Genomic DNA, 16910 nt, shown 5'->3' on the forward strand with positions numbered 1-16910 from the left:
CCTTCCAAGTTATTACGGAAGTGCAGTTCGGTTTAGTGTAGTGACTCGTGTGTTCAATTAGTGTTGTGATTAGTGCCCTATCGGATATACTGGATACAACCATGGATTGCAAGTCCTTTTTGTTACAAATCAATTGTTTACTGGGTTATTCAATTATTTTATTTGAATGGCACATTAATGTTGTTTTTTTATTACAATTATATTTTGAAATTAATTTATACCGATTCCTACCTAGAAATATAAATTTGGTTAATTCTAGTGAAATTTAAATACAGTAATCACTATATATATTTTTATAATGTCGGTTATATAAGCAATAATTAAAATATTAAAATAATTTACATTAATTTGAATCAAAATTTTTGGGAAATAAACGCTTAACAATTAAGAAAATAATTCAAACAGACCCTCACCATAATTAAGAATAAGATACAGAGTAACTAGTTATTGGTTTGTATTTATAAATACAGAAGTGGCTAGTAATATAAATAAATAAACAATTCTCAATGTTTTGACTAATGAAAAAACAATTGAATAGTAGAGGATAAATCAATTAAAAATAAATGCATGGATAAAACTTTGCATGGATAGTTTTTAAAGATAAATGCATGCGTTAAATGACATAATTTCATAGTAAATCAACTCTACTTGAATTAAGTGGAGGATCAATCATTTATAAATACATGCATGGATAAGACTTTGCATGAATAGTTTATAAGAATATATGCATGGAATAAATGACAACATTTCAGGCTAAATCAACTCTACTTGGATTAAGTGGAGTTTCAAACATTCAGAAATAAAAGCATGGATAAAACTTTGCATGAATAGTTTATAAGAATATGTGCATGGAATAAATGACAACATTTCACGCTTAATCAACTCTACTTGGATTAAGTGGAGTTTCAATCATTCAGAAATAAATGCATGGATAATTTATAAGAATAAATGCATGCCTTAAATGACAAAGATTCAAACTAAATCAACTCTACTTGGATTAAGTGGAGAATCAATCATTTAAAAATAAATGCACGGATAAAACTTTGCATGAATAGTTTATAAGAATATATGCATGGAATAAATGACAACATTTCACGCTTAATCAACTCTACTTGGATTAAGTGGAGTTTCAATCATTCAGAAATAAATGCATGGATAATTTATAAGAATAAATGCATGCCTTAAATGACAAAGATTCAAACTAAATCAACTCTACTTGGATTAAGTGGAGAATCAATCATTTAAAAATAAATGCACGGATAAAACTTTGCATGAATAGTTTATAAGAATATATGCATGGAATAAATGACAACATTTCAGGCCAAATCAACTCTACTTGGATTAAGTGGAGAATCAATCATTTAAAAATAAATGCATGGATAAATTTTTGCATGAATAGTTTATAAGAATGTATGCATAGAATAAATGACAACACTTCAGGCTAAATCAACTCTACTTGAATTAAGTGGAGTTTCAATCATTCAGAAATAAATGCATGGATAGTTTATAAGAATAAACGCATGCCTTAAATGACAAACTTTCAAACTAAATCAACTCTACTTGGATTAAGTGGAGAATCAATCATTTAAAAATAAATGCATGGATAAAACTTTGCATGAATAGTTTATAAGAATATATGCATGGAATAAATGACAACATTTCACGCTTAATCAACTCTACTTGGATTAAGTGGAGTTTCAATCATTCAGAAATAAATGCATGGATAGTTTATAAGAATAAACGCATGCCTTAAATGACAAACTTTCAAACTAAATCAACTCTACTTGGATTAAGTGGAGAATCAATCATTTAAAAATAAATGCATGGATAAAACTTTGCATGAATAGTTTATAACAATATATGCATGGAATAAATGACAACATTTCAGGCTAGATCAACTCTACTTGGATTTAGTGGAGTTTCAATCATTCAGAAATAAATGCATTGATAAAACTTTGCATGAATAGTTTATAAGAATATATGCATGCAATAAATGACAAGATTTCAGGCTAAATCAACTCTACTTGGAATAAGTGGAGTTTCAATCATTCAGAAATAAATGCATGGATAAAAATTTTCATGGATAGTTTATAAGAATTAATGCATGCCTTAAATGATAAAATTTCAAACTAAATTAACTCTACTTGGATTAAGTGGAGAATCAATCATTCAAAAAAAATGCATGGATAAAACTTTGCATGAATAGTTTATAAGAATATACGCATGCAATAAATGACAACATTTCAGGCTTAATCAACTCTACTTGGATTAAGTGGAGTTTCAATCATTCAGAAATAAATGCATGGATAAAAATTTTCATGGATAGTTTATAAGAATTAATGCATGCCTTAAATGATAAAATTTCAAACTAAATTAACTCTACTTGGATTAAGTGGAGAATCAATCATTCAAAAAAAATGCATGGATAAAACTTTGCATGAATAGTTTATAAGAATATACACATGTAATAAATGACAACATTTCAGGCTTAATCAACTCTACTTGGATTAAGTGGAGTTTCAATCATTCAGAAATAAATGCATGGATAAAAATTTTCATGGATAGTTTATAAGAATTAATGCATGCCTTAAATGATAAAATTTCAAACTAAATTAACTCTACTTGGATTAAGTGGAGAATCAATCATTCAAAAAAAATGCATGGATAAAACTTTGCATGAATAGTTTATAAGAATATACACATGTAATAAATGACAACATTTCAGGCTTAATCAACTCTACTTGGATTAAGTGGAGTTTCAATCATTCAGAAATAAATGCATGGATAAAACTTTGCATGAATAGTTTATAAGAACGAATGCATGCCTTAAATGACAAAGTTTCAAACTATATCAATTCCACTTGGATTAAGTGGAGAATCAATCATTCAGAAATAAATGCTTGGATAAAAACTTGCATGAATAGTTTATAAGAAAATATGCATGCAATAAATGACAATATTTCAGGCTAAATCAACTCTACTTGGATTAAGTGGAGTTTCAATCATTCAGAAATAAATGCATGGATAGTTTATAAGAATAAACGCATGCCTTAAATGACAAAGTTTCAAACTAAATCAACTCCACTTGGATTAAGTGGAGAGTCAACCATTTAAAAATAAATGCATGGATAAAACTTTGCATGAATAGTTTATAAGAATATATGCATGGAAAAAATGACAACATTTCAGGCTAAATCAACTCCACTTGGATTAAGTGGAGTTTCAATCATTCAGAAATAAATGCATGGATAAAATTTTGCATGAATAGTTTATAAGAATATATGCATGCAATAAATGACAATATTTCAGGCTAAATCAACTCTACTTGGATTAAGTGGAGTTTCAATCATTCAGAAATATATGCATGGATAGTTTATAAGAATAAATGCATGCCTTAAATGACAAAGTTTCAAACTAAATCAACTCCACTTGGATTAAGTGGAGAGTCAACCATTTAAAAATAAATGCATGGATAAAACATTGCATGAATAGTTTATAAGAATATATGCATGGAATAAATGACAACATTTCAGGCTAAATCAACTCTACTTGGATTAAGTGGAGTTTCAATCATTCAGAAATAAATGCATGGATAAAATTTTGCATGAATAGTTTATAAGAATATATGCATGCAATAAATGACAATATTTCAGGCTAAATCAACTCTACTTGGATTAAGTGGAGTTTCAATCATTCAGAAATAAATGCATGGATAAAATTTTGCATGGATCGTTTATAAGAATAAATGCATGCTTTAAATGACAAAATTTCAAACTAAATGATTTCTACTTGGATTAAGTGGAGAATCAATCATTTAAAAATAAATGCATGGATAAAACTTTGCATGAATAGTTTATAAGAATATATGCATGGAATAAATGACAACATTTCAGGCTAAATCAACTCTACTTGGATTAAGTGGAGTTTCAATCATTCAGAAATAAATGCATGGATAAAATTTTGCATGAATAGTTTATAAGAATATATGCATGCAATAAATGACAATATTTCAGGCTAAATCAACTCTACTTGGATTAAGTGGAGTTTCGATCATTCGGAAATAAACGCATGGATAAAAATTTGCATTAATAGTTTATAAGAATATATGCATGTAATAAATGACAACATTTCAGGCTAAATCAACTCTACTTGGATTAAGTGGAGTCTCAATTATTTAAAAATAAATGCATGGATAAAACTGTGCATGAATTGTTTATAAGAATAAACGCATGCCTTAAATGACAAAGTTTCAAACTAAATCAACTTTACTTGGATTAAGTGGAGTTTCAATCAATCAAAAATAAATGCATGGATAAAACTTTGCATTAATAGTTTATAAGAATATATGCATGGAGTAAATGACAACATTTCAGGCTAAATCAACTCTACTTGGATTAAGTGGAGTCTCAATTATTTAAAAATAAATGCATGGATAAAACTGTGCATGGATTGTTTATAAGAATATATGCATGCATTAAATGACAGAATTTCGGAATAAATCAACTCTACTTGGATTAAGTGGAGTATCAATCAATTAAAAATAATTGCATGGATAAGACTTTTGCATGGATAGTTTTATAGTTTTCATAGATAATTTTCAGATGTCTCAACCAGCTATTAGAAAGACGATAAGGCAACAGGGAAAGGGCATTAATGGTAATAATTCATAATTTTAATTTTCAATGAAACAATATTAATTGGAGGTTTTTTGTTTAATTTCCGGTAGGTCCAGAACGAGACTAGTTAACCTGGCAACTGGCAACGCAAAGTAAGTTTTTGAACATATTGATTTTAATTCCAAATCTTCTTGCATCACGATCTTTTGATTTATATATAAATATGTTTTTGAAAAATTAATAAAAATATCCTCTATAATTTTCAGGAATTGTTTATTTTTATTTTCTTTGTCCAATATAATCAGACATTCTTTTCAGCTCAAATAAATTAATGATATAGTTGTGTTAAATGTTTGTTTGGTATGATTTTCAGGAGTATAGTATTCATTTGTGTGCATTTTAAATAATACTAATAAGGCTCTTTCTTTCAGGTTAAATAAATAAAAAATAATTTAGTTTTATTTTTTTCACATTTATTGAACAAAATCTCTGGCCTACAAATTCCTTCTTTTTGTTCGTCATATTATTGACCAACAAATTTCCTTTTTGTTCATTTTTTAATTATTTTTTTATTTGCAGGAATTCATAATAATAATTTATTTACAGATAATAGAGTATTTAGATTTTAGTAAATTGTAACTTAGTGTAGGGCTGCATTTACTCAGCGACGATTCGTATTTTCGCCGTAAATGCAGCGACAAGTTCACCTACAAATTACTAACCCAAAATTATATTTTTAAATTGTAAGGCTTGTCATAGGATTTTCTAAATTGTACTTCTACTGCAGAGATACAATTTTGAATTATGTCCTATCTGATGACGCACGAAATGCAGAAACAAGCGGGAATATAATTTTGGGTATTTTACAATCTGATATGTGGGTCCACGGCAGTTGCGTTCCGATTCAGAAACCGAACCGTGCCGAGTCCAAATGTGTCGAACGTGACTAACGAAAATTCACCACTTCACAGAAAGTCGGTTTACTGAATAGCCACACTTAAATCGCAGCCAGTTACCTATAAAATGTCGACAGAAGCAACAGAAAATCAACAAACGAACAATAATGTTTCCAATAACACTCCAACCAGACCACGAACGCAGTATGTACCAGACCAAGAACAAAGACCTTTGGTGTATGAAAACAACGTGCCAAGCGTGATAACCAGACAACCCAACAATCAAGTAAATCAAGTGCAACAAAATCAAAACAGGAACAATGTACCATCGTATCGGCCTAACACACAACTGACGATGGACTTTATCCAACAGCAAAATGTGATGCAGCAATTGCAGGAGCAACAGATGCATCAGCAACACAGACAACACCAGCAGATGCAGCATCAACACAGGCAACACCAGCAGATGCAGCATCAACACATGCAACACCAGCAGATGGAACAGACGCAGCAGCAGCAACAGATGGAACACTCGCAACAGGAGCAACAGATGGAACACTCGCAAGAGGAGCAACAGATGGAACACTCACAAGAGGAGCAACAGATGGAACACTCGCAACAGGAGCAACAGATGGAACACTCGCAACAGGAGCAACAGATGGAACACTCGCAGGAGCAGCAGCAGCAGCAGCAGCATCAACTGACGCAGCAGAACTTACTGCTGCATCAGCAGCAACTGAATCGGCAGCAGCAGAGTCCGTATATTGGTATGCAACAGAATCTGTATAACGGGATACAACAGAATCCATATAATGGAATACAACAGAATCCATATAATGGAATGCAACAGAATCTGTATAATGGAATGCAACAATATCCGTATAATGCTCAAGTACCAGATCAATATCCTATGCAACAACCAATGTATATCCAACAGCCAGTATTACAACCGGGAACACAGCAAGTATTGCAATCAGGACCACAGCCAATATTTCAACCAGGGACACGGCCACTATTGCAATCAGGACCACAGCCAATATTTCAACCAGAGACACGGCCACTATTGCAACCAGGGACACGGCCACTACTGCAACCGGGAACACGGCCACTGTTGCAACCGGGAACTCGACCACTATTGCAACCAGGAATGCGGCCAGTATTTCAACCAGGAACGCGACCAATATTGCAACCAGGAATGCAACCAGGAATGCAACCAGGAATGCAACTCGGAATGCGGCCAGTATTGCAACCAGGAACAGGGCCACTACTGCAACCAGTAAGACAGCAAGCTATACCGCCACAGGTGCCAGAGATTATGAAACCCATTCAAAGATTATTGTACTTAAACATGTTTCTAACATACATACCGCCAGCTGCAGGAATCGAGTTGTTCAACAAATTAGTCAAGACTTACTTCACTGATACATGCCAGTTAGAAATTACGTTTGCCAATGACAAACAGTATATAATCGAAAGCTTTACAATACCGACATTCCTCCACTCCATTTTCCAAAGCGGCGCCAAGTTTCGTTTTTACCCGAAAACCCTGAAAAACTATAATCCTACCGTGTTGTTCGCAGTGGATGAAAATGCAGTGGTGGTGCAGTACTATCTGCCTTATTTCACTGAAATTAGTTTCGAAGGCAAACTCGTCTTGATGTATACGGATGAACGGTATCCTAACATACGGAAGTGGGTCTGGCAAATTTCGTCACATAAGGAGATGTTTACGGATGTCGAGGATTCTGATAGCAAAAAGTATTTGGAGGATTTTAAACTTAATGAACATGGATTCCCCGAGGCGACCATGAAAGTGATGGAACAGTGTGAGGACAAATTCTATTAAAAAAATTAAAAGGAAACAAATATGAATAATCATAGGATAAAATCGACAATTACAGTAATCTGTGTATTAAATATATTTTGTTATATTTATTAATTTTATATATATTTATATTATGAATGTGCATATACAAATGTGTAGTTTTGACAATAAAGATTTTTTAGATATATGTTGTTTCTTTTTGTATCATATTCCCTTTTGTCTTGTTAATTGTTATTGCTGCAACAAAAAATAAATACAATAGTGATACAGATTAATTCGAAAAGACATTTTCTTTCCATTACTGTATAACCATTTTTTGTGGCATTATTTTACAGTTACAGTTCATCGAAAACTAGCAAATTAAAACAACTGTTACTATGTGGCGTCAAATAAGGGAGAAACGTGCAGATAGTCCAGAAATCAGTCCCCTACATTTAGCAGAATTATCAGACAGTGATTCGGAAGACAATCAAATTGAACCATCCCGTCAACAAAACTGCTTCGATCTGAAACTTATAGACGCCTTAAAGACACTCCTACTAACACCAGTAATTGATTTCCCACATCATCAATATGATCGTAATATTAATAGCAGTAAAAAAGTCCAGTTTAAAAGCAATGATAATGAAGAGTCTCATTTGGTGATCGTACACAACGATGAAGATGAAGATGAAGTTGAAGAAGTGGAAGGTGAAGTTGAACAAGTGGAGGATGAAGTTGAACAAGTGGAGGATGAAGTTGAACAAGTGGAAGACGAATTTGAACGTGGTTATCATGAAAGTCGAATAGTTGACGATAAGTATCAATCACCATTGAAACAACCAAAAGATACATCAAGTGAAGTGCAAGAACTGGACAAGAAACGGAAACTTCCTGATGATTTTGAATGTCTCAGACAAAGTAAAGAAATGAAGGAAATGGTCGAGGTAAATAATTCACAAGAATTTGTATTTATTTTGTAACAAAATGTTTAATTTTTGTATGCTACTGTAGACCTATGTGTCAAGAATTTCATAGACTATGTGAAACTATGATCAATCATAGGACAAAATCGACAATTACAGTATTGTTATATTTTCTGTTTTATACACTTTATAAATGTACTTGTGAAAATGTCTATTTTTGACAATAAAAGATTTTTTTTTGGTATATCTCTTTCTCTTTTTCACCTTTATAAACTTAAAAATCAAAACCAACATCAAAGATCCAAGTACCCTGCAAACCTACAACTCTGAAGAAATCGAGTATAAGTTAACATTAATTCGAAGGGAAAAAAAATATATTCAAAGTAATATCTAATCTCAAGATCTAAGAAAAATGTCCATTCATATTTTGTTTCCATTACTGTATAAACATTTTTTGTGATGTCATTGTACAGGTGCAGTTAGAGTTAATCTAGTTTCACTAAATTAAAATTCAACAATTACTATGGAGTCATGGTTTCAATATATAGAGGAGCTTGAACCTAGTATAACTCGCAGTGCTTTGTATGTATATAGAAGAACCATAAAAGGACTTGAAAGACTATGTAAGGGATATGCAACAGTTTCTACGTAATAAGAGAAAACAGGTTTTTTACTCCCGTCCACATCGAAAACACCTTATCCAACAAAATTGAGGAGGCTCAGTTTAGGACTGAAAATAAAGATGACGTTGAACCAATGGACCATCAAAGTATAATAGTTACCGAGAGAAATATATAGTATCAGTATTGGAAAAACCAAAGGACACATCAAATGAAGTGGTAGAAACTGCTTAATGATTTTGAAGTTTAAGGAAAGAGTCTCTGTAGATAATAAACAGGATTTTAGGACAAAAGTGTTAAAAATAAAATTTTTGTATACTAGTGTAAACCTACGTGTTTATTATTGCTGTCAAGAAATACATCGACACGTCAAATTTGCGAAACAATGGTAATTTAATTAGATGTCTCAAAAAGAAGCGGCCCCAAGTGATACAGACACAAACGTGTCTGTATGTGGAGCCAGTCTTAGTGATGCCAGTTCATATGACTGTCTAAAGCCGGAGTACTCAATACACAAGATGAACAAAATTTTGACTCAGAAACCTACCGGTTGCAATATAACCTGGTACGAGGACTTCGTCAGTCAATTCTTCGAAGACGACGCCGAAATCATTGCGGAACTGCCGACCAGGGGACGGATGTTCAGTTACAGAATCTGCAGACGCTTCATACCTGGCTTCTTCGAGAGCCTGTACAAAGGCAACGTTGTCTTGGTGAACTTCCACTTACCCAGTCTTACGGAAGGCTCAAGTGGCCACCAGCAGGTCGTCTACGGTTTCGATTCGACAGTGATCATACATTACAGCGAGCCCTTTTTGACCCCAGTTGTGGTCAGTGGCAACTTGATTTACAGATTTGATAAGGGTGAACCGTACAAGATCAAACTTTGGACGTGGCAAGTTACTTCCTATGTGGAGTTTGTTCCACGGTATTCCGTGATGTACGGCATGCATATGAATCCCAGTGTCCTGTTGACCAATATAACGGCACAGGGTATTCCCAACACCACCGTTAAGTTTCTTCAGTTCGTTCAGATCTTGCAGTCCATGTATCCTCTTATGGTTAACTACAAAGGCGGTGGGGTGACACCCAGACAATCTTTGCAGATGACTTTGAGGAAAAGGAAGAGTTTTTGATCTTCGTTGCTTTGATTGTTATTAAGATGTTCATTTATTCGAATATAAAAATAAAAATCATTGTTTAGGTATAAAGTTTATTATTTTTTATATATACTATAATATTTATTATAAAATGTTATGTATTATTATGTACATTATAAATCTATAGGAAATAAAAATGTTCTTGTGGTAATACTTAATAAATTACTTTTGTTTTTGCTTAGTAGATTCTTTGTATTTTACTATATATAAAATATTCATTAAAATATAATAAAAATTTATTTACACTATTATTAGTGAAATGAAACTTTGGTTTATTAACTAGTGAAATACTAAGAATTTAATAGTGTAATGAAAAATTAATAGTTATTAATATTCTGTTCCCAAATTTGTTATAATGGTTGTATTAAGTTTCAGAATATAAATGAGAGTTCATATTTAACAGACCAGACGTACAGAAGTTGTTGATGTCGTAGATAATTGATCTAATTAGATTTTCCGTTGGATCATCCCTTGCCTTACTGAAATTTAAATTTAAGCATTTCAAGAATTTAATGTGTCAAAGGTTGTGAATACCTTTTATCTTATTTAACGTATTATTTAGGTATCTAGGAAGAGATTCTTTCTTTGATGCTCATTCATTGAAATGTCAGCTTAACAAGGGATGAACCAATTGAAAATGAATTACATCAATTGTCGACATCATGTTCATATTTTAATGGAATCCTGTGGATCACACTACTATATACAGGGGGTACACTAATATGTGGTAGACAATTAATGTAAATATGTTTTTAAATGAACGTTCCTCCCATCTGACTTAACGGACAAGTGAATACCCGTTACATTGTTTAACGTACTGCCGCTTAGTCTGTTGGTGAAAAGTTTTAATGTTTAACACTGCTTGCACCTTTTAACAAAAAGAGCATTTCCTAGATATATAAAATATGTACTTTTTTAATAAACCATTTAAATTAGTTAGTTTCAGGAATAACAAATTGAAATAGTCATTAAGAATCAATATATTTTGCCCATCTAGGAAGTGCTCCTTTTGTAAAAAGTTGCAACCATTATTTAAACATTAAATGTTTTCTAACCAACTGACTAAGCAACAGTATGTATTGCCTGTGTAATGAGTACCCACTCTACTTGATGGTCATTCACTGATATGACTGAAATACTCATCTAGAGACTATTTTCATCAATTGCCTACATCATTTTATTTTTACAGAGGTGTGCTTATACCACTATATATTAATAAACTATTCACTGTACAGAGGGTCCTAATTATGTCTCCAATTACCTTATTTACATTGAATTTTTGAAAATATAAGGTATTAAAGAATTTTTAATATTTGTGAATTCTTACTGACAAAAATGACACAACTTCCATGAAATTTGATGTTTACAGAACATTATGATAATGTTGAACCGAAACATGAAGTTCATATTAGAAAACCGAGCACACTATTTAAACTCAACAATATCATAACATTCTGTATACCAAATTTCATGAAAATTGTGAAATGAATGTAGCAAAAAATTAGACAAATATAAAAAAAATAATAAATATTTGACACTTTATCTGAATTTTTTAAATAAGGTAAAGGTGACTAGAACTTTATGCAACAACTTAAAAAATCTTGGTAAAAGTTATCATATTGCCAACTCTCCATAACTTAGGATTTAGATAAAAAAAAAATTGTATTTGACAAAAACGGGAAACGAATACTAAGAATTTTGAAAAAGTCTTTACGAAAATTTAAAAAACAACTACAAATTAAGCACATATCATGAAATGTAAAAATTTCATATTGCCAACCCTAACTAAGTAAAACCAACACAAATGATTAAACGGTGAATGTGTATAAACTGTGTAATAAATACCCCCTTCCTTGAGTTTGTTCATGAAGGCAGGTCAAAAAATATTCACATTGAATGAAAAATTTTCTTGACTTGAATAGCAGCACCATTTTATGTATTTTGAATTACCAATCTGACTTCTGAATTTAGGTGTAATGGTGTTTTTATTTTTCGACTTATAATTTTACTCTGGCCAGAGTCAGGGTTTATGACCAGACCCACCCACATGATATTTCGTTAGAAAGGTGGTTGATTAAATTACGCATCCAACGGCACCCAATTAATACAGATAAAAATTAGTTCAAATTAAGTTGATAAAACTTCAAAATCTGTGCTAATTTTAATGATATTTAGCAATATTTCCGATATCTGAATAATTTCACAACAACATATCATTTCTATTTTCAAAATGTTTCAAAATATTGGTATTAGATATTTTAGCAATGGATAATTAAATTACTAGTATTTTTCGGTCTATAAAAATATTTACTTTTTATGTAACTTCGCCCAGTTAAGGTTTGAAGTGATTTTTGATTTATTGTTGGAATTACTCAGCTCTCGGAAACAGCTAAATATCAAAATATTATAATTAGGAGTTTTCAAATTAAAACTAATTGTTATTCTGGTATTGGATGCCTTTGGATGCGTAATTTAATCATCTTTGCAACTAGACAGTCAAATCGATCGGGCCCATCTCTCTCCCTGTACGCTCGTTTAAGCAAAATGGAAAAACAAATAACATTATATAGGTGAGTTGCCCAAATTATGGAAAATATTTAGGAATTTAGGAAAAAACCACTCTGTTTTAGGTGAGGGGGCCAAGTTAAGAAATAAATAATTTTCTAGTTCAGCACCTGTTTGACCTTAATTTTGGCTAACTTTATGTTCAATATTTGAAGTTCATCTAGATAATGATGGTTCTTATATTTTTTGACATATAATTTTTCTCAAGCCAGAGTCACGGTTTATGACCAGACCCACCCAGATGATATTTCGTTAGAAAGATGGTTGATTAAATTACGCGTCCAACAGTACTCAATTAGTTTAGGATGAAAAATAGTGTAATCTTTGTTGATAAAACTCCAAAATCTATGTTAATTTTAAAGATATTTAGGCATATTTCCGTCTCCACAATAATTTCAACAATAAATCATTCGAGTTAAACTGTTATAAAAATAGCTTTTCAGTGTATAATTTTCACATTTTATGTAGCCTCTGTCTATTGTGGCATGAAATGATACTGAATTATTTATTGCTGGAATTAATGTGTAGTCGGAAACACCTAAATATCATAGAAAATTATAATTTGAAGTTCTCTAATGTAAATCTCAACTGTGTTGTCCTTGTATTGAGTACCATTGGACGCGTAACTTAATCGTCTCCCTAACTCAACATAATTCATCTCGATGGACCTTGGCATTCACACTGAACCCAAGCTATCCTCAAAAAATATCCACATTTAATTTTGGAAAATAATTTTGTAACCACCATTAATTTTTTTAAGTACGAGAACAACTAATTGATAATCTTATGAAACATTTAAAACTACAACGGCGTGCTTATAATATATACAAAATGTATACGTCGTCGTAGATAATAGATGTAATTAAATCTTCGACTGGATCATCGACATTCATTCGAAGATTAATTTCATCAATTATCTGCAACGTATACATAATGAATATATGTATAAACACTTAATTTTGAAATATTAAATTTTAAATGCGAAAAGTAGTCTGAACCCAGCCTTGTTAAATTGTTAATTTATTTTTTAAAAAAATTTAAGAGATGGTCTAAATACACACTAATCTTTATCCAGAAATCGTGCCATTATAATAGTTTTAACCAAAATCTACCTCAATGAAAAAATTGGTAGCAATTCAAATATAGAGTATTAAAGAATTTTTGAAAATATAAGGTATTAAAGAATTTTTAATATTTGTCACTTCTTACTGACAAAAATGACACAACTTCCATGAAATTTGATGTTTACAGAACATTATGATAATGTTGAACCGAAACATGGACTTCATATTAAAAAACCGAGCACACTATTTAAACTCAACAATATCATAACATTCTGTATACCAAATTTCATGAAAATTGTGAAATGAATGTAGCAAAAAATAGACAACCATTAAAAAATAAATATTTGACACTCTTTATCTGAAGTGTTACCAATTTTTTAAATCAGGTAAAGGTGGCTAGAACTTTATACAACTTAAACAATCTTGGTAAAAGTTATCATATTGCCAACTCTCCATAATTTAGGATTTAGTTAAAAAAAAATTGTATTTGACAAAGACGGGAAAAAAGAAACTACAAATTAAGCACATATCATGAAATGTAAAAATTTTAAATAATCTACTGAGTTGAGACAAATTGATTTGGATATAAGTGATAAAGTTACAAGAACATTAAATTTGTACATAACTATTGCTTTCTAGTATTATATATTAGGTGTCCCTAGGTAATGATGTTTTATATTTTTCGACTTATAATTTTGCTCTACCCAGAGGTTTATGACAAGACCCACCCAGATGATATTTCGTTAAAAAGATGGTTGATTAAATTACGCGTCCAACAGTACTCAATTAATTTAGGATGAAAAATAGTTATTGTTGATAAAACTCCAAAATCCATGTTAATTTTAAAGATATTTAGGAATCTTTCCTTCTCCACAATAATTTCAACAATAAATCATTCGTGTTTTCATAAGGTATCAAAACTGTTATTAATATAGCTTTTCAGTGTATAATTTTCACTTTTTATGTAGCCTCTGTCATGGCGGCATGAAATGATAGTGAATTATTTATTGCTGGAATTACTGTGCAGTCGGAAAAACCTAAATATCATAAAAAATTATAATTTGAAGTTCTCTAATGTAAATCTCAACTGTGTTGTCCTTGTATTGAGTATCATTGGACGCGTAACTTAATCGTCTCCCTAACTCAACATAATTCATCTCGATGGACCTTGGCATTCACACTGAACCCAAGCTATCCTCAAAAAATATCCGCATTTAATTTTGGAAAATAATTTTGTAATCAACCATTAATTTTTTTAAGTATGAGAACAACTAATTTTCTTGACTTGAACAGCAGCACCATTTTATGTAATATTAAATTTTAAGTGCGAAAAATCGTCTGGACCTAGCCTTGTTATTATTAATTTATGTTTTAAAAAGTTAGAGATGGCCCCAATACACATCTTTATCCAGAAATCGTGCCATATATTAGTTTTAACCAAAATCCACCTTATGAAAAAATTGGTAGCAATTCAAATATAGAGTATTAAAGAATATTTTTAACATTTGTGAATTCTTACTGACAAAAATGACAACTTCCATGAAATTTGATGTTTACAGAACATTATGATAATGTTGAACCGAAACATGGACTTCATATAAAAAAACCGAGCACACTATTTAAACTCAACAATATCATAACATTCTGTATACCAAATTTCATGAAAATTGTGAAATGAATGTAGCAAAAAATTAGACAAATATAAAAAAATAATAAATATTTGACACTCTTTATCTGAAGTGTTACCAATTTTTTAAATAAGGTAAAGGTGACTAGAACTTTATGCAACAACTTAAAAAATCTTGGTAAATGTTATCATATTGCCAACTCTCCATAACTTAGGATTTAGATAAAAAAAAAATTGTATTTGACAAAGACGGGAAACGAATACTAAGAATTTTGAAAAAAGTCTTTACGAAAGTTTAAAAAACAAACTACAAATTAAGCACATATCATGAAATGTAAAAATTTCATATTGCCAACCCTAACTAAGTAAAACCCACAAATGATTAAACGGTGAATGTGTATAAACTGTGTAACGAATACCCCCTCCTTGAAGTTGTTCATGAAGGCAGGTCAAAAAATATCCACATTGAATTTTGGAAAATAATTTTGTAATCAACCATTAATTTTTTTATGTACGAGAAAAATTTTCTTTACTTGAATAGCAGCACCATTTTATGTATTTTGAATTACCAATCGACTTCTGAATTTAGGTGTAATTGTGTTTTTATTTTTCGAATTATAATTTTACTCTGGCCAGAGTCAGGGTTTATGACCAGACCCACCCACATGATATTTCGTTAAAAAGGTGGTTGATTAAATTACGCGTTCAACAGTACTCAATTAATTTAGGATGAAAAATAGTTACTTTGTTGATAAAACTCCAAAATCCATGTTAATTTTAAAGATATTTAGGAATCTTTCCTTCTCCACAATAATTTCAACAATAAATCATTCGTGTTTTCATAAGGTATCAAAACTGTTATTAATATAGCTTTTCAGTGTATAATTTTCACTTTTTATGTAGCCTCTGTCTATTGCGGCATGAAATGATACTGAATTATTTATTGCTGGAATTACTGTGCAGTCGGAAAAACCTAAATATCATAAAAAATTATAATTTGAAGTTCTCTAATGTAAATCTCAACTGTGTTGTCCTTGTATTGAGTATCATTGGACGCGTAACTTAATCGTCTCCCTAACTCAACATGTTTCATCTCGATGGATCTTGCCATTCATCCTAAATCCAAGCTAAGTAAAAGGAAAAAAATAATATTGTTTTAAGTGAAGGGGCCAAGTGAGGAAATAAATATCTTTCGGATTTACCACATTCAAATTTCCTTAACAAAATGAAATTTCCGTCCTTATTTCTATAATTATAATTTGCCACATTCACGTCTTATTCTATTCGATTTAGTTTTAAGTCGAAAGTTTGAAGTTCATCTAGATAAGGATATATTTATATTTTCAAAATTTTATATATATTTTTCATTTTTAAAATTTTACTTAAACCAGAGTTAAGAGCGTTCGACAAGCCCGATCGGGATGATATTTCATTAGAAAGGTGGTTGATTAAATTACGCATCCAATGGCACCCAATTAATATAGAATAAAAATTAGTTTAAATTCAGTTGATAAAACTTCAAAATCTGTGCTAATTTTAATGATATTTAGCAATATTTCCGATATCTGAATAATTTCACAACAACAAATCATTTCTATTTTCAAAATGTTTCAAAATATTGGTATTAGATAT

At 30.9% G+C, this 16910-nt stretch overlaps 1 protein-coding gene across 1 annotated transcript; it reads left to right on the forward strand.

Annotated features, from left to right (window-relative positions):
- Window positions 1–5397: 5397 nt before the first annotated feature.
- On the forward strand, window positions 5398–7522 carry LOC109598004 (putative mediator of RNA polymerase II transcription subunit 12). The gene has a single exon (XM_020013814.2). It carries the CDS (start codon window positions 5640–5642, stop codon window positions 7356–7358), a length of 1719 nt encoding a protein of 572 aa, XP_019869373.2. The 5' UTR covers window positions 5398–5639; the 3' UTR covers window positions 7359–7522.
- Window positions 7523–16910: the final 9388 nt, after the last annotated feature.

Source organism: Aethina tumida, chromosome 1 (assembly GCF_024364675.1).
Source record: "Aethina tumida isolate Nest 87 chromosome 1, icAetTumi1.1, whole genome shotgun sequence".
In the NCBI taxonomy this organism is placed as follows: Eukaryota; Metazoa; Arthropoda; class Insecta; order Coleoptera; family Nitidulidae; genus Aethina; species Aethina tumida.

Coding starts and splice junctions, on each gene's coding strand:
- LOC109598004 (XM_020013814.2), top strand. CDS start 5,640: ATGTCGACAGAAGCAACAGAAAATCAACAAACGAACAATAATGTTTCC.